This window comes from Electrophorus electricus, chromosome 4 (genome assembly GCF_041902795.1).
Source record: "Electrophorus electricus isolate QZ-2024a chromosome 4, ASM4190279v1, whole genome shotgun sequence".
Lineage (NCBI taxonomy): Eukaryota > Metazoa > Chordata > Actinopteri > Gymnotiformes > Gymnotidae > Electrophorus > Electrophorus electricus.
Genome location: NC_137500.1, coordinates 22,175,329 through 22,200,200, shown reverse-complemented (window position 1 = coordinate 22,200,200; position 24,872 = coordinate 22,175,329). Strand labels below are relative to the sequence as shown.

The following is a 24,872-nucleotide window of genomic DNA, read 5'->3' as shown; positions in this document are numbered from 1 at the left end:
GTTTCTAATAAAGTGGTGTATGTTAAATTAACTGGTGATTGCTTTGTCACTTGGTTTGTCTATGTAAATGTTTCTATGACGTTTCTGTGTTTTGTTTGTTTGCTTCTTTGTTTTGGGGGTTTTGTTTTTTGTTTTTTGGTCTTGTAGCCTTGTCTCTAACATCAATGATCTTATCAAAAATATTCTCGGCTGGATATTCCTCTCAGATTTAGGTGGTCTGTCTTATCAAGATTTGAGGCTCACCTCATGGGTCTTTCTACAGTAGGATATGTCACACACTACTGGGCGACTCGTAGCTGAGCACACAGGATGGAGAAAGGGCGACATGTGACACAGTTTGCACACTGCATATTTGAGCTGCCACATGTAGCATGAACTATAATGTTTGTTTTTGACAGCAAATGGAAATCTGCTGTGATTACATTTGAACACGTAATTATGGACATAAAGAGTAAAGAGAAGAAAATAAAAGTAAACATAAAGAGTAAACAGAGGTAAAGGGTAAAGAGAGGCAAAGAGAGGTAAAACACATAAAGAGTAAAGAGAGGTACAAAGAGGTAAAGACACATAAAACATAAAGAAAGTTAAAGAGAGGTAAAGAGACATAAAGAGAGGTATAGAGAGGTAGCAAGAGAAGCTGTCCTGCAGGACCTGCTTAAAGGAAAACTTCACAGCTTACTTAGAGAGAGATATACATGAGAAATACAGAAGGGCAAGAGACAATTTAATTTGTTGTCACTCAGTGAGATCACAGTAACCACCCTAGCTGAGAGCCTGGAAAGCAAACAGCACAAACTTTATTTGCTCCATCTCATGATGCCCTCCCCACCCTTACACTGACCACACCCTGTGTCAGCTACGCCACAAACCTTCTTCTGCAGTTAGAGCAATTACTTAAACACACTGGCTTGGTCTTGATTTGTTTGTTTGTTTATTTGTTTGTTCTAAAACTGAATTTGGATGAGCCAGAAGAGAAATGGCTGGACAGTTGTGCCATCTAGTGTGTGTTGTAGGGTATTTTATGTAAATATTCTCAGTTACCATGAAAATTGGGTTTACTCAGCGCTGTTGATAAGCGGCTGCATTGTCAGCAGACTGACTTGGCATTGTCAGCTGGTTTTGCACCACTACACTTGAACTGACTCCACTGTTCAATTGTTTGTTCAGGAAAAAAATTAATCAATAACATTGGTGAATACAGTATCAATTAAATATTTGGATACATGTGTTTAAATGTATATTTTTCACAATATACATAAAATATAAATGTATATTTTTTAAATGCCCTCTTAACAAAGAGCTTTTCTTTAGAATGTTAGCAGTTGAGTAAAGAAATGATCAACATATGTGGGTACTTCCAGAATAAATGTTTGTACCTTGTGAGGCTAGTGAAGCAAATGTTGTTCTTCTTTTAATTTATTGTATGTTTGTCCGCATCATATTTTATTGTTTACATGTTTTTTAGTCATGTATTTTATGTATTATGTGGTTTTTACAGGTAATTAAACCCTTACTGCCCAGATCATTTTGGGGATGTCCAAAGAATTTTGCATACTATTAAATATTTAATTTTATATATTAAGGTTTTACTCATATTACTTGGTTTTACATATTTAATTATTTCCTTAATCCTGATTTGTCTGTTTGTCTCTCTGTTTGTATGTGTGAATGTGTGTATGTATGCCTATGCATCTGCAAAAAAAAACAAAAAAAAAACTTAAAACATGTGGGGCTGTAGGGATTTATTTTGTTAGATCTGTCTGCTAAATAATATGCTCTGTTTGTTTGTGACAATGGCAGAACACAATGGCAGTTAAGGTGTAATGTGTGTAATAATTAATCAATCAATGAATCATAATATATTATTATGATTTCATAATATATTATTAGATATATATATTATCTAAAGGTAATTAAATTGCCTTGTTGGTATGGGTATATTAATTCATGGGTCCCAGCATAAGATAAAATCAATGCTTACTGGATGTTTTTGTCCTGTGTGCAATGGACAGGCATCCCAGATCACTGGGATATGGAACTGTATAAAATTCCTGCCCACCAATGAGCTACTGATATGAGAAGTCTACCATTAAATTACAAAAATAAACAAAAGGTTTCAAAGAAGTGTCTCATACATCACTTTTATAACCTTTGAACAGTACTGTTAGAAGACCAAGTTAACCAATGAGAGATCAGATTACATGGATTTAGGATGGCTTTGCAAACAATAGGCTGGCAATAAAAATAATAATGACAATTAATTTAAAGCTGTAGCTAATAGCATAAACAATACACAGGGTCACCTATTATTTGTGCTGTACATGGAAATTATAGGGTGTAAATAGGATTAAATATAGGAATTAATTATGTATGAAATTGTCTAAATGCTCAGAAAAAAGAACAACCCAGTTCACTGTTGTTGAAGATGAGATGTAAATAAATACAACCTGTCATACTCCACAATGTGTATAGGTATCTGTGTTGACAGTATTTTGTTTATGTCCTTTTTAGAGATAAATGGAGATCTATGAAGATTTGTATAGTCACTGAAGGTTTAGAAATAGTACATTTGGATATTTTATTATATTAAATCATTTTATTATAATTATCAGGACATATGAACTAAACTAAAAATTATAAAGACTTGTCCACCAGAGGGCACTGTAAACAGCGTTTCCTCGAAAAGGTACAATATTTTACAATACAATATTTCACATTTAAATGTAACGGCTCAGTGGTAAATTCCACTTGCCAATCAGACACCCTGTACAGACATTAGTGACTTTACGTAACATGGAACATGATTGGCTGGTGTGTGAACTCGCCAACCTGGAGCAGTGTTTAAGTAAGATTTGTCCCATTTGATGAGTGCCATGCCAACAGTAAACTGTAACAATAGTGTTGTTATAGTTATAATTATTATTTAAGAGCCTATTATTTATATTAACGTTTTCTTTTTTATTTATTTTTTATTTTTTTGACCAGAGGAGACATTTGAGCAGTATTTCTGTTCTCATGTTGTCACTTTTAAAGTTAAAATAGCCCCTGGATTATGTTGAGAATTAACTAGCTAAATGGTGATACTAGAGTCACTAGATAAAACAACATTAGTCAATACTAGATAAAAAAAATAATAAAAATTAAAAAAGCATTTAGCTAATGCCCACTCTCACTTACCCATCGCATGCATGCACAAACTTAATGTTACAGTGGTGTGAAAAAGTGTTTGTCCCCTTCCTGATATCTTTTCTTTTTTTTTTTTTTTTTTTTGCATGTTTGTCACACTTAAATGTTTCAGATCATCAAATAAATTTAAATATTGGACAAAGAAAATACAAGTAAACACAAAATGCAATTTTTAAATGAAGCTTTTTAAAAAAGTGATTGCCCAGTGAACCACAGTGAGAGCCATTATCCACAAATGGTGAAAACGTGGAACAATGGCGAACCTTCCCAGAAGTGGCCGGCCAACCAAAATTATGACTCATCCAAGAGGTCTCAAAAGACCCCACAACAACATCCAAAGAACTGCAGGCCTCACTTGCCTCAGTTAAAGTCAGTGTTCATGACTCCACCATAAGAAAGAGACTGGGCAAAAATTGTCTGCAGAGTTCCAAGACAAAAACCACTGCTGAGCAAAAAGAACATAAAAGCTCATCTCAGTTTTTCCAGAAAACATCTTGATGATCCCCAAGACTTAAGGGGAAAATACTCTGTGGACTGACGAGACAAAAGTTGAACTTTTTGGAAGATGCATGTCCCATTACATCTGAGGTAAAGTAAAACAGCATTTCGGAAAAGGAATATCATACCAACAGTAAAATATGGTGGTGGTAGTGTGATGGTTTTGCTGCTTCAGGACCTGGAAGACTTGCTGTGTTAAATGGATCCATGAATTCTACCCCATATCACTGTGATGTCAGATGTGCAGAGCAAACAACAGCATCCATCATAGCTTGGTCAAAGCTGAAGTGTTTTGAAATTTAGTGGCATTTCTCAAGCCACTATTTATGGTTTCCTCTCAAAAACAATCACCAATATTACATATTTAATGTAGATTGTATAATTATGTACTCAGGCTTAACCTCAACCAGCTTTGTTCTGAAATCCACCCAGTGCACATCAACATGTTAGTATTTCTTAATAGACACACAGTTATAGACTAGTAGAGTGTTTGTAAATCCTGGTAACATTATGGCTATACAGCAAAGTTTACAGTTATAGCAGATCTTCAGTATGTGCTGTGGGAGCAATGTGTCCATGATCAACTATGCTGAGAAGCTACCAGAAAATAGTAAATTTACAATGCTAAAACATTCATTAAAAAGCACAAAAAGTTGCAAACTTGCTGTTTTCAAATACTCCACCACTCTTCTTAGGCATAACAGGCCATTTCCATGGAATCATGCAGTGTATTTTCAAGAGTCAATCAGAATATTTCCCATACAGCCATACATTCAACATGTCCAACATGCATTTAATTAATTTAAATCTAAAAACAGGTTAACATTCATATACCCTCATTGATGCATTTTACAAATCATCAACAATTTTTCCTGCATGATTTTGGGGCAGGGGAGTTGCATTATCAGTTTTGTGTATATGGTTAGTGTAGACTTTATGCTGTGTTTACCGTAATTGGTGTTTTTTTATGTTTAGGGTTAATATACTGCTGTGTTTAATTTGTAACAAACATAGAAATGGAAGAGAAAAAAAAAACATGTTCTAGACTTGTTAGCATAATTTGCCTAATAGCATGATGAAAAGCAAAGGGGGGGAGTTGTTATTCATGCAATAATATTTGAACAATTCTGTGAAAAATCGAATAGCAAATTTTACTGGCAGTGTAGGAGAAAAATAATAAAATAAAATACTACTGTTAAACAGGATCTCCATATTATTATGCATCAATAAATTTTATATACATATTCTAACTTAAAATGTCTTCAAAATAGTGAAATTGCCTTACTAGCTTATTCTTATATTTTATGGAGCTGTTTATGTACAAATGCACAGTGCTGACTAGTAGGAATACACTTCCCTTATTTGATAGCTATATTTGCCTGGTAGCTTTAGTGGAAAGCAGAATACATTGGACACCTGACAAGACCAAAAAAGGAAAGATGTGTAAATTTGATTTTTCTAGAACTATTCCATTATTTGTCTCTAGTTCTTTGTTTTGTCTTTCTCTTTTATCAAAAATTGAGTTACAACCCTAATACTTCTGAACGTTGTGATTATTTGGTCAGCTTGAAGCTAAACTGTGCAGGAGAAGACCTCCTGGACCAGAGCAATGTTCTGCAAAATAATGTATCTTTTATACATATACCACATACACATACACCCCTGGTCTATATAGACTAAACAGAGCTGGATGTAGTGTAACTGGTTGGCCAATTGGGATGGAGCTCTGCTCATCAGTAGCAGTTCAGTGTCATTGGTGTGAGAGGCTTATAGATGCATTCATTGCTCATTAAGAGACAAACCTTGGTTCATTTATTTGCTATGAAGTTCTGCAAATGATAACTTTATATCTGGTAACCAGGCCAACTGCTAACTGATTTATTGATACTGACCTGCTGAAACCTTATGAAAATGTATAAAGAACAACCAGTTTCATTTCACTCCCTTTCTCATTCTTTTGCATGTACTCATAATACCATGATGTTGGGTGATCCTTCACCTCCAAACTCCACAATTGTGCTTGTAATCACATTATACTTGGAACAATGAAGAGCAAGACGAGGAGATTAGTGAACCATTGCCCTGTAAAGCCCTTTTCATGTTAAACCAGCTATCTAAAAGCTCATGCACTCAGATCGCCTTACATATCCCGTGACTCATCACAAAATTCCATATCCAATGTTGTTTTTACAACTTTTGTCTGAACATGACACTTCAGGACAGCAAACATTTCCATGGTCCAGCACACCTGATTGAAGACATCAGTTAATTATTTGTTTTTACAGCACAAAAAAAAACATTCGCTTCTGTAGTTCACCAAGGTTTGTGTATGAGAACCGCTGTAATGAATGGGAAGAGGAAGACATTCATGAGGCATCTTTATCAGAAGACATCCAGGTGTCATCATCCATGTAGCAGGCAGCGGTCAAAACACTGGTAAACAAGAAATACCGGAAAAACCACAATCCTTTAACAAAAACAGACTGAAGACCAAAAAAACAGTCAACAGAGGGGTATACTATGAAGTGGGACATTTAGGTTAGTCTGTTAACAAAGAAATAACCTGGTGTTTAATTCAGGCTCACTGATGGCATAACATTGTTTCAACTGCAAGTGAGTTGTTTCACCATAGTAACGTATGCTCTGGATCTAACCTTCTCAGGGCAGGTTAAACTGATATGATCTTCAGATTGTAAATAAAGTCCCACCCTAAACTAATCCTAAAATGTAACACTTGACTCCATGGATACTGGTGCTCACATTGTAAGAGGTTCTGTGCATTTTGCAAGAGAACTTAGGGACAGATTGACTACATTGAACTACCGCTAATGGGCATTTTCTACTTCTGTTTATGCAAGTTCCTTGAGATTTATGTGAGCAATGCCACCCTCCACAGCTGGGCAATTACAGTCCCACCAGCTGTTTGTTTAGCGCTGCAATTTTTCACCACTACATCATACTTGTACTCAGTGGAAGATGCGGAGAACCTCAGTAAGAACACTGTATGTCGAGCTATACACAATGTTAATGACACTGAAATAGATGCAAGATGTGTTTGCATTGTTTCCTGACCACCTGCCTGTGCTAACTATATAAGAAGAATTTTTCAGGATTCCCCAGATAAACTGCTTGTGGGATTGTAAGTGCGTGGCCATGTACAGCTCATGTAAAGCTCAAGGAGCTCACATAAATAGATAATACCTTCATCTGAGAATCTATATCTTCCGAAACAATGAATCAATCATAGAGTAAGTATATTCTAAGTTATCTTTTACCACTCAGTAACCCTCTTGCAAATTTTGGGGGATAGATAGAGGTGGGTTTTTTCACTTTCATAAATTCAGATGCACTTAATCTGCTCTGAGGTTCACTGGTGCCCCTGACTGTACACATATTCCCACAATGGCAGCCACAATGGCAGAGAGCATGAGACTGACTATGTAAATCAAAAATCCTCATCCATATCAGTGAGCATGTATAAAAGAGCAACTGTCAATGCAGTTATTAATGAATATGGGGTCAAATTCTGTACTCTGTTACTTAATTTGCTGTCCAAACAATATTAATGCTGTCCAAATAGTATTAATATAAATTTAGTGCTCTGAACACATCATCAGCTATTTCAGATGACATGTGATCCATCAATGCCTGACAACAAATGCTGATGCTAAATGGTCCAGTACAGTACATGATTCACATATCTTCTGAGAATCTGCACTCTTGATGGCCTCACTGCCATCCCACTTCTGACACTATATGTGATAAAAGCTGAAAGCAGCCACCCTACGAAGGACTCAAACCCAGGTCTGACAGGAAGTTAATATGAGCACTGACCACCAGACCAAAGAGCCAGCGCCTTAGCCCAACCGCCAGAGCACCCATTTCACCTTCCTAAGTGACGGTCTCCATCACAGTCCTATTTTATGCTTAAAAATTGAGGAGATACTCACTGGTGTGAATGCACAATAAACATTGTGCTGATGACACTGATATGGTTCATTATCATTTGCCACACTTCCTCATAAGCCTTGGCAGCAGAGACAGTATTACCTGCTTAAATGGTGTGTGTGTGTGTGTGTGTCTAGCACTGTCTGCAGGTGTGCGGGTGGGTTTGTGTATGTGTCTGTACGTATTTGCTCACTGTTTGTTGCTCTAATACTGTTTTTTTTTTCCCCCCACTACTCCTCTTCCCCTTCTGTCCCTCCCTCAGCACTTTTTACTGCTATTTCTATGCACCCTCTTTCTTCCTTCCTGTTTTCCTCTCTCTCGCTCACCATTTCTCAATCTTTTCATCAAAATCACCTCCATGTTGGGACTCTTTCCTCCCCTTCAATATTATCCCCCCTTTTGCTTTCCCCTTAACACTTTCATGGCTCATTGCCTCTCTCTCTCTCTCTCTCTCTCTCTCTCTCTCTCTCTCTCTCTCTCTCTTTCACACAGTGCTCTTTGCCTCGCTCTCTCTGGCTGGGCTGTTCTTCGGTGGCAGAGAGCCTGTGTGCGCTCAGGTGTCTGCAGAGCCTCTCTGTGCTCGGCTGAGTTGGTCTGTCAGGAGTGGCAGCGTGTGATCTCAGAGGGCATGTTGTGGAAGAAGCTCATAGAGAGAATGGTGCGCACTGACCCACTGTGGAGAGGCCTGTCCGAGAGACACCAGTGATGAGCGCACAAAGACACACACACACACACGTACGTATAGGATGATCACACTGTGGAGAGGCCTGTCCGAGAGACACCACTGGTGAGAACACACACACACGTGCGTATAGGATGAACACAATGTGGAAAGACGCACACGCACACACACACACAGGTTAAACCATATGACACAAGAGTCGGTGTCCTGAGGTCTTACTCCTGGTTCCTGATGCAGACATGGTACAGTCTGATTAATTCCCGCCACTTTGCATAATCTGCCGTGATTTAAGTAATTGTGTGCAATCAAGACGCAGAGCAGCTCTCCCCCAGCACCCAGCGGTCTCTGAAAGTTAAACTAGATAACATTAAAGCAACACGATCATGCTGGTTGCTGAAGTAGTCAGTAAAGGTCATAGTAGTTATGAGGTTGTTTTTTTTTGTTTTGTTTTTTTTTTGCTTCTCAAGCATCAAACCATCTTTCAATGATCTTTCCTAACTGGCCTCTGATTGGTCCGCAGGTGACCCCACGAGATTGTGAGCGTGAGCAATAGTGCAGTCAACAGCCTTGACCTTTTTGCTATAATTTCAGCAAGCACCCCGATCACACTAGTTCTGCTTTTACGCCTCTCACCCACCGTGACTCTCAGTGAGGTGACGGGAAGACTGGAGCAGTCAGAACCTTCTGGATTAAGAGTAACAGAAGAGAGCAGCATTAAGGTTGCAGTGTCCTTCCAACGCATCACCTTAAACTACCTTGTCTGAAGCCTTCCATAACCATTTACATTTATGGCATTTAGCTGACACTTTAATGTATAAATTCACTCTATGCCGAAGTGTTTATACTTTTCTCCATTTTGTCAAACTCTGAAAACATTGCAGCTTATATATATATATATATATATATATATATATATATATATATACACACACACACACACACACACACACACACACACACACACACATACGGTGAGTGTACTATATGAGTGTACACACACACACACACACACACACACACACATATGTGTGTGTGTGTGTGTGTGTGTGTGTGTGTGTGTGTGTGTGTGTGTACACACTCATACAGTACACTCACTGTGGATGTTATCCAAAAATAAGAGCCAGAGACATTCTTGGAAAATAATCTTGAGTTTTCTTTGTTCTGGTGTGTACTCAAACTCCAAAATTCTTAAAGTTGTGTGCTGTATGCAGTATCACTGTGGGGTGATGGACCATTTAACCAGTCTGGGATGTTATTTTAAATGGTTGGCTGTCTAGTTCATTAGTTATTATTTATATATTGTGTTATTTCCATACAATAAGTCTTATTCTATCTGATTTTGTGTATATTGTATAATTAGTGAATCTGTAGTGTCTTGCAATTTTAATAATGAAAACAGGCATATTATTTAGCTATATTTAGAATATTTCCTGTTATTTGTTATTTTAATAATTGATTTAAGTGTATAAACAGCAAATGGTGTATCTGTTAAAAGCTCTATTCATTATAACAGTTTGTGTTTTATTTACTCAAATAATAGTTTGCTAAATATTATTTTAAAACCAGTACCACTGTAGTGAAAATTTTATCTGTTGACTTTAGTACATTCTTCTGTTTCAAATTATGACTGGTCTTTTCGCGTTTTATTTAAAAGTGTTTAGCAAGGGTAATGCAGAAGTAATATAACACCATACCTGGAACATAACGTAAGTAATTACTTTTAATTAAACTAATATGTTTTGAAAATAAGTTCTCCAACATTGCAGTCAACTGTTCAGTTCAAGACCTTCAAAAATCGAATCCCATGTCTTTGAGCAGTGAAAACGCTGCTCACCTTTTGTCTCCGATGCATCACCAAAACCTGGCGCACACTTTGAGCGCATCCGTTTCTCTAGCGCTTTCAGCAGTCTGTTGCAGACAGCTACTTTAACGGATATTCTAGCTCGTCTACAGCGATCTTTGAGCGTATGAGGGAAGTCGAGTATGCGTAGCGTAGGCGTGTTAAACTCTAATACAGATCGCTAGTAGGGAATCGTAACTGCGATTCGTAGCCTCTGTTACGACCGAATTTCAAAGAAGTGTTATTGGATACTTTATTGTAGTGTGTAGCCAAAATTTCATTGGGACTGTGTGCTCGAACAGCTTTGTGGCGAATAGATCAGTTCTGGACCACGACCAGACAGCGGAAGTTAACTCAAATCGGAAACCAACTCATCCTAAAGTAAGGGGCACATCGGGCATTTAGACACTAAGTTGTCAATTGACATATTAACGTGTTTCGGAAGTTTTCTGTTTATTATTAAGGCTCGGTTTTTCCGCAATAACTAACTGGATTAACATGAGCGACGGAAGCCAACCTGAGATCGAGCTCTTTGTGAAGGTAAATTACCCGCGATTACAATAGAGGATACCGTTTAGCCTGCAAAGCCAACTGCCTACAATAGACTATAGTTAGACCAGACCTTATTAGAGAATAACATTCTTAAAAACATTGCTTACTTGATATCAGAATCACTTATCACCAACAAACTAATAAAACATTTCTTAGCAAAGTAAATGTGATCTGAATGATTTAATAAAGTAAGACATAACTTATGATAGACCAGAGCAAGGTGCAGCAATCCTTTATAGCGGGACAAGCCATGCATAGGCCTGCATCGTGTTGTTTTCAAAAACTACAACAGAAAGAAGCTTTCGTGGTGCCACAGGAAGCATGATCTAAAATATCAAAACTCGCCTAACAGTATTTTTTTATTCAATCGGTTAAATCCGAGTTATGATATTTTTTATTGTAGGACTAATATCTCAAGTCATATAAGGGGCGTTGTCGCTTAGAGGAACAGGGTATAGCTTGCTGTAAAACGTGGTAAAGTTCCTCTCCCCCTCACAGAAGTATGAAAGCAAGCATTGTTTAGCACGGTGCTCGCGCTGCCCAGTTGCGTTCATTTCCGGGCACAACCTGAAGATTCAGGGGGCCAGAGGAGTACAAACTACAGCATAGAGCAGGAACAGAAGCGTAGTCCGCAGACTTCATCCTAACGACAGTCTCCTGATTAACGTATGCGTATGTTTAGACGTTGACGCACACTTTAGAAAGATACAGTTAACGGTGAACAGACTATGATTTGTTTATTTTGGTAACAGGCGCAGCTGATTTTCAAGACCGAATTAAATTAAGACATAAACAACTGAAAAATATTTGTATTAAACTATTATTCAATTTAAAGTTTGATTTCTTTATGACGTGGATACTTAAGTGGTGTATGATGTTTTATATAAAAAAAAACCTGTTTTAATCAGGAAGGTAATGGCAGTCCACGATAAACCTCTTAATTGTGTGTGTTTGTGTGTGCGCGCGCGCGTGTAGGCGGGTAGTGATGGACAAAGTATTGGGAACTGCCCCTTCTCCCAGAGGCTCTTCATGGTCCTTTGGTTGAAAGGGGTGACATTTAACGTGACCACTGTGGATATGAAGAGGTATGTACATCTTCCTCACACACTTCATACATATGGCTGTTTTGTCCAAGTTCAAGTACATGTTCCTGTAAATTATTAAATGTTTAGTCATCCAATATTGACAAATACTTATATTCTTCTGTCTATAGATTTTGATGTTTTGTTTTTACTTGTACTTTATTGATCCGCACTTTATTGAATGTTAAAGACTAGGCCAAAGTTTTATATTGAATGATGTCTCTCTCTCTCTCCAGGAAGCCGGATGTCCTGAAGGACTTGGCCCCTGGAGCCCAGCCTCCATTTCTACTGTATGGGAGGGAAGTGAAGACAGACACCAACAAAATTGAGGAATTCTTGGAGGAGCACCTTTCTCCTCCTAAGTATTCAGTCATTTATTGTTTAGTCTTCAGTCTGATTCTCTCTTCAGGATCTACCTGAAGGTCTCTTCTGTGAATTGTGTATCCTTACATTTTTCATCCTTACCTTGATAGTGAAATATATGTTGTTGGGTTATTCAAACAGTGGATCTATTATTGATTGATTTATATTCTTTTCACATCTTATATTAAGACATGGCCATATTGTTTGAGTACATCGTTTTTCATAAACTTCATTGGCCATTGTTTGGTTGCTGGTCCTCACTGAACCCCTTCTCCCCCCTCCTCACTCCCACCCCACAGGTATCCTCGCCTAGCTGCTCGAAACCCAGAGTCCAATACTGCTGGCATGGATGTCTTCTCCAAGTTCTCTGCCTACATCAAGAACTCCAATCCTGGGTTGAATGACAGTAAGTAATATTACTATTCCACATATTCATGCTGTGCTAGCCTGACCACTGTTGATTTAGCTGAAAGCTTCCAACTGATAATCAGCTGTGTTGTGTGGCAGAACACTCTGGGTAAGCCCAGATGTTTGTAGTTAGATTTAAAAAAAAGAAAAAGGAAAAAAAAAATCCTGTTACTTCAGCACCCCTCAACAAATATGCACACAACATTTTCAAAATATTTGAATGAAAACCCAGTGATTGTCTTTATAAAACAGGTGGTTAAGGTTAAGGTTTAGGTTTAGGTTTAGGTTTAGGTTTAGGTTTAGGTTTAGGTGTTGGAACAGGCGTCTATATACCATCATTTGCCATTACATCAGCTAGACCAAGGTTGCAAAGTAACTGAATATGAAAAATAATTGTATGATCAGATAAGAATGGCCCTACTGTGAATATTTATTTGTCATCAAGGGGCCATGTGGTTTTTCACTCAACAATCAAATTCTCAGATGAAATTGTTTCTGAGTTTCAGATTGCAGAAATATTTGGAGCATAATATTGCATAAATCTAGTTGAATAGTTCAGATTTATTTATTTATTTACCTTTTTTTTAAATAAATAAAACCCACTGAATCACTAGTCATGTCTAAATGGCTTGTTGGCAAATGGTTTAACTTTACAGTATATCTCAGTCCTTCAGAAACCTTAATCAAGGTGTCATAAATACTGTAGCATACCAAATTGGACAGTTTCTTATTTAAAGTGCTCTATGGCTACACCCTCCAGGCCAAACCCATGTGATGGAGGAGTTCGTTAACACAATGTATTGGTGCTTATGTATGTGCAGGCCAAGCATAATTCAGACCCAGTGTTCCAGGATTATAGCAAACACTAACAATGCCCTTTAGCATACTAACATATAGATTTAAATCCTAATCTAAATATTAATTACACTCTCTGTGAGGATGCCCTATGGAAAATAATTTTGGTTTTACTTATGAATGTGAAGTTACACTTTTATAGCACCTTTCTCAGTACCCAAGAACATAACAATCAACACACTATGCAATGCTTTTACATCCAGTAAACACACTGGTGACTGGATAGTTAATTTTAAATGGTTCTTAGTCGTGGTGTAACCTCTGGCTGGGAAACTGGCATCTGTTCAGATCAAAATTATTTTTGGCACCTCTAAGATCAGCCTGGTTTATCACATTACTGTGATTGCTGTTTAAGGAAAATTTACTTGGTCATAAATAACTTTTATTCGGTGGTCAACATGTATAACATATTCTAACATTTGTCAATCTACGCTGTGTGTGTGTGTGTATGTGTGTGTGTGTGTGAGCACAGACCTGGAGAAAGGCCTGTTGAAGGCTTTGAAGAAAATGGATGATTACCTGAGTACCCCTCTACCAGATGAAATTGATGAGAACAGTGCTGATGATGTCACCACATCGGCCCGCCCCTTCCTTGATGGCCAGGAACTCACACTGGCTGACTGCAACCTACTGCCTAAATTACACATTGTCAAGGTAACCAAACATCCTGGTTATTCATTGTAGCTAAATAGGGTAAACATGAGCAAGAGAAGAGAGAAAGTAAGTCACAGACTACCTATCATTACTTCTTTATTGCACCCCCCCCTCTCTCTATCTGTTTATCTCTCTCTGTCTCTCTCTCACTCTCCTCTGCCATTCAGGTGGTCTGTCTGAAGTATCGGGGTTTCTCCATTCCTCACTCTCTTTCAGCACTATGGCGATACCTGGATGCAGCGTATGCTCGGGAGGAGTTCTCCTCAACCTGTCCGAGCGACAATGAGATTTATGAGGCCTACGCTTCTGTTGTAAAAGCACTCAAGTAGGAGAGAGAAGATGTGTACACACACACACACACACACACACACACACACACACACACACACACACACACACACACACACACACAGGTATATGCTTGCTAGATGCATAAAGAGATTGTCAACATCTGGATTAATGTAGTTAGGTGGTTAGGGCACGCACACCCAGCTGTATGTAATCACAGAAATTCCTTATTATATGCATATAAGAGATTTCCATTTTGAGAGCTGTTAAAGGGAAGGATTACAGTTTTCATAGTTTTGCATATTTCACTGTGTTGACTGACCAGTGGGCAAGTGTAAGAGCTGCCAACCATGGAAGAGTATGGTGCCAAATTGCAGTATGAATCTTTAACCTTTTCATTCACAGCCTGAGAATGAAAAGTTAGCTAAGGGGTACAAAATAACAGCCGATCACCGCTGTGCTTGGGATGGCAATGTTTTGTGAGATTTTGAAAACAGGGTGAACCCATCCTTTAACAAGCAGGTCACTGAAGTGTCTAGTGCTTTATCAGCACACAGGGTCAAGCCTCATATTACAATTTGCACCACAGTGACAAAGTCTGAATTATTCACCCATGTCCAATTTTCTTAAAAGTGGCTAAACTGTTAAACACACACCCTCTTTCTAGGTGCCTATCTTACTAGTTTACTCTTTCATCCCTTTTCTGATAGGCGCTTCCCAATTTTTTGCTTTCACTTTTGTTTTTACTTATCAATGGGTTTTTCTGTGAAATAATAATTGGCTGTAAGTCACTGAGGATTTGGTGATTGTGTTTCTTTGATGAGCCATCTCTTCTGTTACGATGCTTGGAGCCCAGGTACCTATGCTCTGTGTTTCTTAAAGAAACAGGTGCACATACACAAACACACACACACACACACACACACACACACACACACACACACACACACACACACACACACACACACACTCCAAGACGTCTGTCTTTCCAAATCACAGCAAGTGTCTATGCATGTGAAAGCATGCAGTATTTCAAACTGTTCATCTTCATTTCAAATAGGGTAGACTTTGTAGGTTTTACTTCCCCATCTTGCTACACCCTGGGTCATACAGATAGCATATATTAGAGAGGGTTGGAGGTTTGTTCTGAGGTCAGCTTCCTGTGAGTTCAGCATGTGGTTTCCAGCATATGTCTGACTTCAGGTCAGTGTGTGGATGGGCTTAGCGCTTGGGCGGTTGCTGACAGGATGCAGTTGCCTCAGGCCCATTGTTCTTTCCTCTTTCGGTTCTTTAACTGTAATGAAATTCAGTCTTTGATGAAGCAGTGCTCTCAGGGTACACTGCTTATCCTGGGTGAGGTTGCTACAGCCTTAAGCAAAACAATCTGACTCTCTTTACAAGCCTCCTGTCCACATTGTTTAGCCAAATTACTGTATGGAATGATGTATCACATGTGGACACCTCCGAGCATGCTTGTGTGGGCATGGTTGTGTGTGAACTCAGGGTTCAAGCATGCATTACATAGTGGAGGCCTCTGTAAGGAGGGGGGCTCACTCTTGCACATGCCTCCACAGCCCAAAGGGAAGCAACGTGGAGCCAAGTTCTGGGTGGCTCTCTCTTTGAACTTCTGCCCAGCAACACCTGCCAAGCACATGCACATCAGTAGACACACACAGACATAGCCCTCTCCACACCCATGAGAGGTGAGCTCAAGTAGCGCTGATGTGTACAAACAGGAGCAGTGGCACTAAAATCACCATGGTTTGAAAGGTTATACTAGGACTTAAGGATAATTATCCCAGACTGTCCCAGATCCACATTAGCTTGGCAAAAATGTATGTGGTCACATTAGCTTGGCAAAAATGTATGTGGCAGTGTGAGGAGAGGAGGGGTTGTGTATGTAGGGATGTCTCCTTGCGGGTTTAGCTATTGTGTTGTTGTCTTATGCGTATCAGTACAGAATTGCTATTTCCAAACCATGAAAGAATACCAGACATAATCTCATATCAAATTCCTTGGTATCTATGGTAATCTGAAATCTAAAGTGTGAGATCATCATTTCTAGAGTTGAGTTTGATTTTCATTTTGTATATGGCGATGCGGTTGTCTGAAATGATATTAACATGTCTGAATGGGCCCACAATAATCATAATGTTGATTTTAGTGTTTAGATATTATTACCACTTTATGTTTTGCACCTGTTCTGTTACTGGTTTGCTAAATCATAGGTTTTTGTTATTGAAGAAATATGTAATTGTCCCCAAGAAATTGAAATGTCAGAGACTTTCATTTAATTCTTGATTTTTATTTCAGTGTATCTGATATGCTCTTTATTTCACTGTAGTTATGGATGCTGTATTTCTGCCCAGTTCTGTAATCAAAGACTGAGTACCACCCATAAAGCAACAACGGTTGAAGATTCGCTATGAGTTGCACAATAGAAAGTGAAGTTGCTATGATCAAGAAAGGAATGCCCCTGCCCCTGCCTTCCCCATTTCCATGGCATTCAGTTGATGAGCTGTCACACTCCTTTTCTTCTTATACTGTTTCTATCTTTCCTCTTTTCATTTTTGTTGTTTTTAATTAAAGCTGCAAATTTCTTCATGACCTGAGGCTGCCCTTGCACCTAATGTAGTCTATAACACATAAATGTCAATGCAGTTGACCATAAAAAACTAATAAATAGGCTTTAATAAAAAGCATGTGAAATATCCAGTGCAATTGCCTTTATTTTTATATATATATATATATATATATATAGATATATATATATATGTATGTGTGTGTGTGTGTGTGTGTGTGTGTGTGTGTGTGTGTGTGTGTGTGTGCACGTACAGTAGAGATATTAAAACTTAGTAAAGTACAATTTCTAGAGAAAAAGGCCTGAAAAGTGCTTTGCTTGCACAACTGATGAAGGACCTCTGTCTGAAATGTTTCTCTGGAGACTGTGTTCTTTACTAAAAATGTGTAATATCTCTACATAAAGTACTAGAGCTATACTACTGTTGACTAGAACCTGTTAGCCCAGTCAACAACAAGGTTGCTGGTGAGTCTTGGGGGCCATGGCCTAGGTCCTCATAAGGATTGCTGTAATATGTGCAAAATATTGTTTGTCTAATATCAGTACCTTGAAAATGTGCTATATTAATCAGATTTTCTATTTTAACCAATGTGGGAGCCCTGTCAGATGCCCTGTGATTACTGTGGTTGAGTAGGTGAAGGGATGGATGGGAGAGAATACGGTTAAAGAAACACAGAGAGAAGGAATGGTGATGGAGGTAGGTTTAATGTTGAAGGTTGCAGGGTTAGTCATCAATATGTTATTACCAGGGTGGTCTATAACACGATCTTAAAGATTAATCGTTCATTAAATTGCATGTAGACATACGTTTAGCTAGAAACAGAGAAATATTACATTAACGTTTAAGTTACGTAATTACTGAGATACAGTCACATTCTTAGGCTACAAAATTAGTTGCATAAATCACTCATAACCTAAAATGAAACAAGGACGTACTTTGTTTTAGACTAACGCCCGATACTACTTTACATCAGTATACGTTACCACGCGGAGGAAAAATATTTAAAGCTCAATCGGTTGGCCAGCTAACAACTAGTATACTTAGCACACATTATCGTTTGCTCAGCAAATAAGGAACAATAAATATGCATCTTATTCACTTTTAAGTTAAACATCTACACTAAATGAACTGCAACAGGTTTAACTGTCCAGTGAACGGTCAGTCGCGTTTCACCTGCAACCTGCAATGTATCACTGCTGAACGTAACACCAATGACGCCATAGTTTCAAGAGTGAAGAATCATTTAATCATTCTCACAATTAACCTCATAAGCTGTTTTGTCATTTTGTCATTATAAGCGACCAAATATCAAAATGATTAACTCAAAATGGGAGCAAAATTCGTTGGCTCATTCAGTCAATGACATGAGGATGTGAAAAGCTTATTTGTGTTCCTCATAGATAAATTGTTGTTTTTTTTAATCCGTATTTCTGTATTTCAGAGATGCTGACATCACGCTTATGAGGTGTGTTTTTTATATTTCAGATAACAAAAAAGTACATTAATAACCGTCTAAAAGAGGGTATATACTGTATGTAAGAAAAGTGGATTTAAGGAGAAGCAATAGAAAAAGGGTTTTACGGTGTTGGAGAATTTTTTCGTAACATGTTTAGAATTTAGAACATGCCAAGATCATTCTTAGATTTTGTGGAATCACCCGTCAGTATGACGAGCTTCCTACACCTGACTGCCATACAACACATTTAAATGGGAAGTATAAAAGGCTAAGACTGCAGCTGCACAATGTGCGATTAGACATAAGGGCCTTAGAGGAACATTTTTTTTTTGTGGCATGTGCACATTGTGTGTAAGTGTTGCTCTCCTTTGTGGATGTCAGTGGTGAGTGCTCAACGCTCAACTTTGTGTATGCATGCAGCATCATTTATAATTTAAAGGGAAGGTTCGTCATAAATAGGCTCAAAGATATATGTTTAGATGCCCAAACACTCAATGGTCAATTAAATTAATTGTTTGTATTTTTATATTATTTGTTTCTATAACCCTTTCATGAATAACCGATAAACTACGCTCTGGCTATAAACTGCAATGGCTCACACAGGATCAACAGGTCAGACTCCGTCGCTAACTAGTTATCTAGCTAGTTAACTTGAGAGACGAACCATAGAACGTTTGGGCATCAAAACGTACGTTTGAGGCTGTATCGGATAATACTTAAGTTCTCAAACAAAACTAATTAACAGTTTGACTAGACTGACTACATGAAAATCGTTTCCACTCCAGTGTGGAAGCTAACATTCATTAGAAGAAGTAAGTAAGTAGCTGGCTAAGCTAGCAACTTGTAGATTGAACATCTCCAACGTCCAGTTATCTTATGAGTTATGTCTTGTTCATGAACTATAAATTAAAAATGAGTTAGTTACTACTTAAATCTTAGTAGTAGTTACTAGTTATCTATAATGGGTAGCTATGTACATGCTTTCAATCTTGACAACAACAAAGTAAATTAAAGTTGTTAGCTCACTATGAATCTTTCACTGTAAAATCTGACAAAACGTTTTAAAATCATACAACATGGCTGGCTACATAATTAGCTAGAGGTTCCGCTTGGGCCTGTGAAGCCATAAAGCTGGAACTGCCCTTCTTTTCATTGTCAAACGCTGAGCAAATCCTCGGTATTGTTTAAAGTTTGAGAAAATGTCCGCAGTGATATGTGCAGAGCAAACTAACAACTTGTCCGGGATGCCACTTCAGCAAATTGGGAAGGGAATGAATAGCGCCGAAACCCCCATCACAGCCTAAAATGTTACATTTCTGTATATAGTTTGGATTGTGCAGGTCCATGTTAATATTGCCTATCCTAGAATGTGGGCTGGTGGGAGCAAAATGTGGGAACATAAATATTAATCAGTCAAGACTGTTAGCTATGTCTAAAGTTTTGGAATTGGTGGAATTTTAATTTTATGGCCCTGTTTTGCTTAAGCGCGATTTACATTTGAAGGTGACAACGGAGTTTTAGGTTCACTGTGCAAACGTAAATTCAGATGTCCATTCTTTGGTACATTTAAGAAAAGTGTATGATGTGTTTACACTCCCCTTAGCAATACTAAAGAAGCCAGATTTGGGCCACACACCTTCACCCGTGTACCTTTTGAAGTGAAAAAGTAGGGGGGTCTTTAGTAGACCTAATGGACTGTAATTTGATAAGTGCAGGCCTATACATGTTCATCCGTGTTCGTGGGTGTGCATTATTAAGTAAGCACCCCCAGATAAATCAAGACTCCTTCTGACTTAGGACAGCAGGATAAAGCTAACCATGCCAAAAGTAAGTACCAAGACTTTCCAACAGGTGGCGAAGGAGAGTTCGGCGGCGTTGCAGAGGTCTATGTTGCAACATTTGTTGGTGTAGCTGAAGTTAAAACCTGCAGCATGCTTCACACCGCTCAACCCACACTGAGACGGAACTGCACAGCTCTTCTCATGGAGAGCTACACTCAAAGAGCCTAGAGAGAACCAGGGAGGATAATGAACAGCAGAGAGAAGACAGAAAATACAATGTGAGAATGAGAGAGAGGAAATGGGGATATAAGTAAAGAGATACAAGAGACAAGAAATATTTAAGAAAGTTTCAAGTTTATTTGTCATGTGCACTTGGTCAGAGACAGTTGTGCAGGTCAGGTACTCTATAGCTGCATTATGAAAAAAATTAGAATTACAAAATAAACTAGGGGGAACCTCAGATGGTATGACAGGAAGAAAGGGAAGGACAACAGATACAAAGGACAAACGATAAAGGAGAGACAGGCAGAGAACTTGTAAGAATGAGGTATGTCAAAAAGAGAGTTAGGTGCCTAACTACTCAAAACCAAGAGCCTCATAGCTGTAAAACAGCTATAGACGTTTCCCTCTGTGACTCTCTGTGGCCAAGAGAATGGCACCAGGTGTAATGCGGGTGCACACTTCCACCTCTACTCACTTGGAAGATGGATGTTCATGTAATGTACTTCCTCCATTACATGCTCATCCTCCCCGGTCCAGGAGCAGGACTGTGTGTCTATTCCAAATTATTATTTGGTGCACAGATTAAGATATATTGGAGAGATATATAGTATAGACAATGTGACAAAATTATTTATTGGTTGTTTGATTGACAGCTGTCTATACCCAGAGAGATGTGCTCTGAGGGGAGGGATAGGGGTGTGTGTGCATGTATGTGTTTGGGCAGAGAGGCATTGGTAACAGTCAATCAAACAAGCAAAGGACTCACTAAGGGATTCAGGGCTGGGGAACACTGCTTGATGTTAGCTAAAGGGACAAACTATTCAGTTTGTATTTACATTTAGATTTGTATTTAGACTGACAAGATTGACATTCTTTGCTCTCATAGCCTCTCCCTGGTATTTTAACTCAGTTGGTTGGATGCATTTGCATTCCTCTTAATCATTATTGAAAGCATCAGATATGTCATCTGACTGTGATTGGTTAGCCCAGCTGAATTGTGCTGAAAAGTTGCAGTTGGTTATTACACAGGACAGTAATTGTCAGAACAACTCTATTTTAGTGATAGCTGTCAGGATTTAAAGACAGTTTAGCTGTCCTCAAAATAACAGCTTTAAGAATCATTAATGCTTGTTTCTCTCTCTTACACTCTCTCTCTTATACACACAAACAGATCCACACTCTCAGACATCATCAGAATATGCCGAATACCACATCTGACTGTCCACAATCACACATGTTCATTTACAGAATACCGTGTCCCCATTACTGCACTGCACTATTTGTGTGTGTTCTCACCTTTGGTTGCTGTGGCAGTGCTGTAGAGACACTGTTGTCCTGAAGAGCAGTCCTGAGGAACCATCACACAATCGAGTGGAGAGATGGCCGGGAACACACATGTATAACATGTCAGGGACATCACTGAGAGAGAAAGAGATAAGCCATACATTGACTTTTAATCAAAGCATTTCTTTGAAATTATTTACTATAAACACATCTTGCTTCCTTAACCATTATTTTAGAGTCTCAGTTCCAGCAGTCATGAGTTCTGTGGAATCTGGCTCAAATGAGTCTTGGTTCCATAATTCCATGTAACATCTAAATCAAGTAGAATGGAATTTAGTTCCAACAGTCACAGAATCCACATGACAGCTAAATCAAATGGAATTGAAGATAACTAGAGTCAAGGGAGAAGCGGGATTGCTGGCCCATGCTATTTATCAAAATTAATATTGTATAGTGTTAATGTAGTAGAAATGCTAATTTAGTGCATGATTCCTATACAGCCCAGCTCCCATACATTCCCTCATCAGTGGAAGTGGAAATGACCTCAACAGCCTGCTGGATACCTAATTTAAATTATATTGGCATTCCATTTTATTTTAGCAGATAAAATGTCTTATGTAAATATGAGCCAGACTTTAAGGAATCTGTAATGATACCAGGATACACGCATACAAACACCAGGAGGTGATAGGAAAGCAAATTGAACTAATCATTGACTTTCTTGTAAGACAGACATGTCTGGAATTTTCCAGACGTGATGATGTGATGTTTGTGTCCATGCACCCCTGCTCACAGGCGGAGGTGGCCCAACTCACAGCAACACAGCATCTACTTGCAGACAACAAATCTATTTGAGATATGAGTGGACAATTATTCTATTCATTTGTAGCACAACAAAGTGCCATTGTTAAGGCACATTCTCCTCACCAAAAGGGCCAGATTGCCCTGTGTCCATGTGATTTTGTAAATGGTAAACTCAAAAGACCAATAGGCAGATGCAGGATTTTATATGAAACTATTGTATATTTGCGATTTGGCTAAACTTGTAAATAAAAACTGTGTTAGGATGCATCTTTTAAAACCACACTAGGTTCTACTGAGTCACAATTTAGCTTTAACAATTTAGTTTTAGTTTGTTTGCATGCAGCCCTTTCTGTATCTCAAAAATATATGGCATTAATCTAGGATTATTTGACATAGTTCTCTGGACAAATTAAACTCCATTACATGTGCAATTCACAAGCATGTGCGCATTCAACACACCTTCACAGCCCTGGATATGCATGTGTCAGATGTGGGAATGCAGGCTGAAGTTTTGCCCAGTTCCCCCAGTGGTCCTACCTGCTATAGGAAGGGAGCAGAGCAGGAGGGTGTGCAGTCCTTTGGATCTGACCATGATGGCAGTTCAGCCCTGCCACGCTCACTTTCTCTTTCTCTCTCTGTCTCTCTTTTTGTTCTCCCTCTTTGTCTTACTTCTTCTTGTATTCTGGAGTTCTGATACTCTCATTTACAGCTCAAATTTAATTTCTGCTTCTACCTATTTTCCTGTGAATCTTTCACTCCTAACTCACTCTCTAAGCTCACTGTCTTAACATTCTTAAAACAACGCTGAACTCACCATGATTTTTCCACCAGCCTCCACTGCTCCTGCTCTCTAAGCTGTTTGGAGAAGTGTGGAAATAAATATGTGAATGTGCAGCTTGTTTTCCTGCTGCTTAGACTGGGATGTCTCCTCAATTCACCATTGTTAGTGAGCATCTAATGCATCTAATCTAATCTATTTAAACTGGGGAGTTTTCAGGAGTACCTGTATTTACAGTATATCAAGAAGGGAGATATGGATATAAGCTAACGTTTGTGACCGCATTTATATAAACATAATGAATATGGTAATTTTATCACTAGAATTGTTAATCAAATGTTTCAACACAGATTTTGTTAGAATAAGGAAAGGTTCAGCAATGAGTAGCCACACACTTAAGTTTGCATTTGCTTTAAATTTCAATAAATGAATACATAGTGATAGATGTAACCATCCATTCTAATCTGTTTATTTGAACATATAAATAGAACAGAATTAAACATTGTTGCAGTGGTATTATTCATTATTAACAATATAACAAAGTTATGAAGGCCAGAAAGGAAGACTTCACTTTATATCTTGCCATCCTGCATACATAAGAGATGACACAAGCTGTTTGCTTATTTGATAGGAGAGAAAGGCAGAGAACTGTGGATGTTCACGTCACCTTTTCGAACTCTGAAGCAAACTTCTTTATAAACACTATATTGCCAAAAGTATTCGCTCACACGTCCAAATCATTGAATTCAGGTGTTCCAATCACTTCCATGGCACAGGTGTATAAAACCAAGCACCTAGGCATGCAGATAGCTTCTACAAACATTTGTGAATAAATGGGTCCATCTTAGGAGCACAGTGAATTCCAGCATGGAACCGTGATAGGATGGCACCTGTGCAACAAGTCCAGTCATGAAATGTCCTCGCTACTAAATATACCATAGTCAATTGTCAGTGGTATTATAACAAAGTGGAAGTGATTGGGAAAGACAACAGCTCAGCCATGAAATGGTAGGCCATGTAAAATGAGTGGGTTCAGCGGATGCTGAGGCACATAATGCACAGAGGTCGCCAACTTTCTGCAGAGTCAATTGTTATCGACCTCCAAACTTCACGTGGCCTTCAAATTAGCTCAAGAACAGTGCACAGAGAGCTTCATGGAATGGGCGTCCATGGCCGAGCAACTGCATCCAAGCCTTACATCACCAAGGGCAATGCAAAGCGTCGGATGCAGTGATGTAAAGACTCTGCCTTATGTTTCTGACTTCAGCCGACCTGACCATGATTACCCTCCAAACTCCTCTTTCCTAACTGGGAAAGCTTCAAGCCCTATAACCTCTCCCTACAGTTCCTACTTGCCACATAATTTAAATAAAAACTCTAGCTGTTGTATCGTCTCCCTCGTGTGTTTGTGCCTTCATCACACCATGTATGACTATGCCTGCTTTCCTGGTGTTTGCCTTTTTGCCTGACTCTTATTTGGGTTGTTTGCTTGGATTGACTTCTGTTGTGTTGCTGACTTTTACTTATGTTTTTAACTTTGAACCTGGGCTCAAAGCCAAGCCCTTTGAATCTGAAATGTAATTAAAAATGCAATCATTTCCCACTTCCC

At 38.6% G+C, this 24,872-nt stretch overlaps 2 protein-coding genes across 5 annotated transcripts; one reads left to right on the top strand and one right to left on the bottom strand.

The window, feature by feature from the left end:
* Positions 1 to 10,244: 10,244 nt before the first annotated feature.
* Positions 10,245 to 17,067, top strand: clic1 (chloride intracellular channel 1). 4 transcript variants are annotated; one of them, XM_081712781.1, is made up of 6 exons: positions 10,245 to 10,694; positions 11,682 to 11,791; positions 12,025 to 12,150; positions 12,451 to 12,557; positions 13,887 to 14,068; positions 14,285 to 17,067. In XM_081712781.1, exons 1-6 carry the CDS (start codon positions 10,653 to 10,655, stop codon positions 14,381 to 14,383), a joined length of 666 nt encoding a protein of 221 aa, XP_081568907.1. In that variant the 5' UTR covers positions 10,245 to 10,652; the 3' UTR covers positions 14,384 to 17,067. The 4 variants fall into 4 exon arrangements, with proteins under 4 accessions (XP_081568907.1, XP_026884329.1, XP_026884327.1 ...); XM_027028528.3 differs by having other exon boundaries at positions 10,249 to 10,535; positions 14,236 to 17,067; XM_027028526.3 differs by having other exon boundaries at positions 10,249 to 10,694; positions 14,236 to 17,067.
* A 556-nt stretch (positions 17,068 to 17,623) lies between these two features.
* On the bottom strand, positions 17,624 to 23,342 carry lypc (ly6 domain containing, pigment cell). Its single transcript, XM_035534215.2, has 3 exons — positions 23,023 to 23,342; positions 21,694 to 21,816; positions 17,624 to 20,399 (listed from the first exon to the last, which is right to left on the bottom strand). The coding sequence occupies exons 1-3, from the start codon at positions 23,075 to 23,077 to the stop codon at positions 20,188 to 20,190; spliced, it is 390 nt and encodes a 129-aa protein (XP_035390108.1). The 5' UTR covers positions 23,078 to 23,342; the 3' UTR covers positions 17,624 to 20,187.
* Between the last annotated feature and the right edge of the window lie 1,530 nt (positions 23,343 to 24,872).

Bases quoted from the DNA above. Each gene is read 5' to 3' on its own strand.
- clic1 (XM_027028526.3), top strand. From the start codon at position 10,653: ATGAGCGACGGAAGCCAACCTGAGATCGAGCTCTTTGTGAAG. The intron at 12,151-12,450 runs GTATTCAGTCAT...CCCACCCCACAG, and splicing joins GAGCACCTTTCTCCTCCTAA to GTATCCTCGCCTAGCTGCTC. The intron at 12,558-13,886 runs GTAAGTAATATT...GTGTGAGCACAG, and splicing joins CAATCCTGGGTTGAATGACA to ACCTGGAGAAAGGCCTGTTG.
- lypc (XM_035534215.2), bottom strand. From the start codon at position 23,077: ATGGTCAGATCCAAAGGACTGCACACCCTCCTGCTCTGCTCCCTTCCT. The intron at 21,817-23,022 runs GTAGGACCACTG...TTTCTCTCTCAG, and splicing joins CTGCTCCCTTCCTATAGCAG to TGATGTCCCTGACATGTTAT. The intron at 20,400-21,693 runs GTGAGAACACAC...GGTTCTCTCTAG, and splicing joins CACTGCCACAGCAACCAAAG to GCTCTTTGAGTGTAGCTCTC.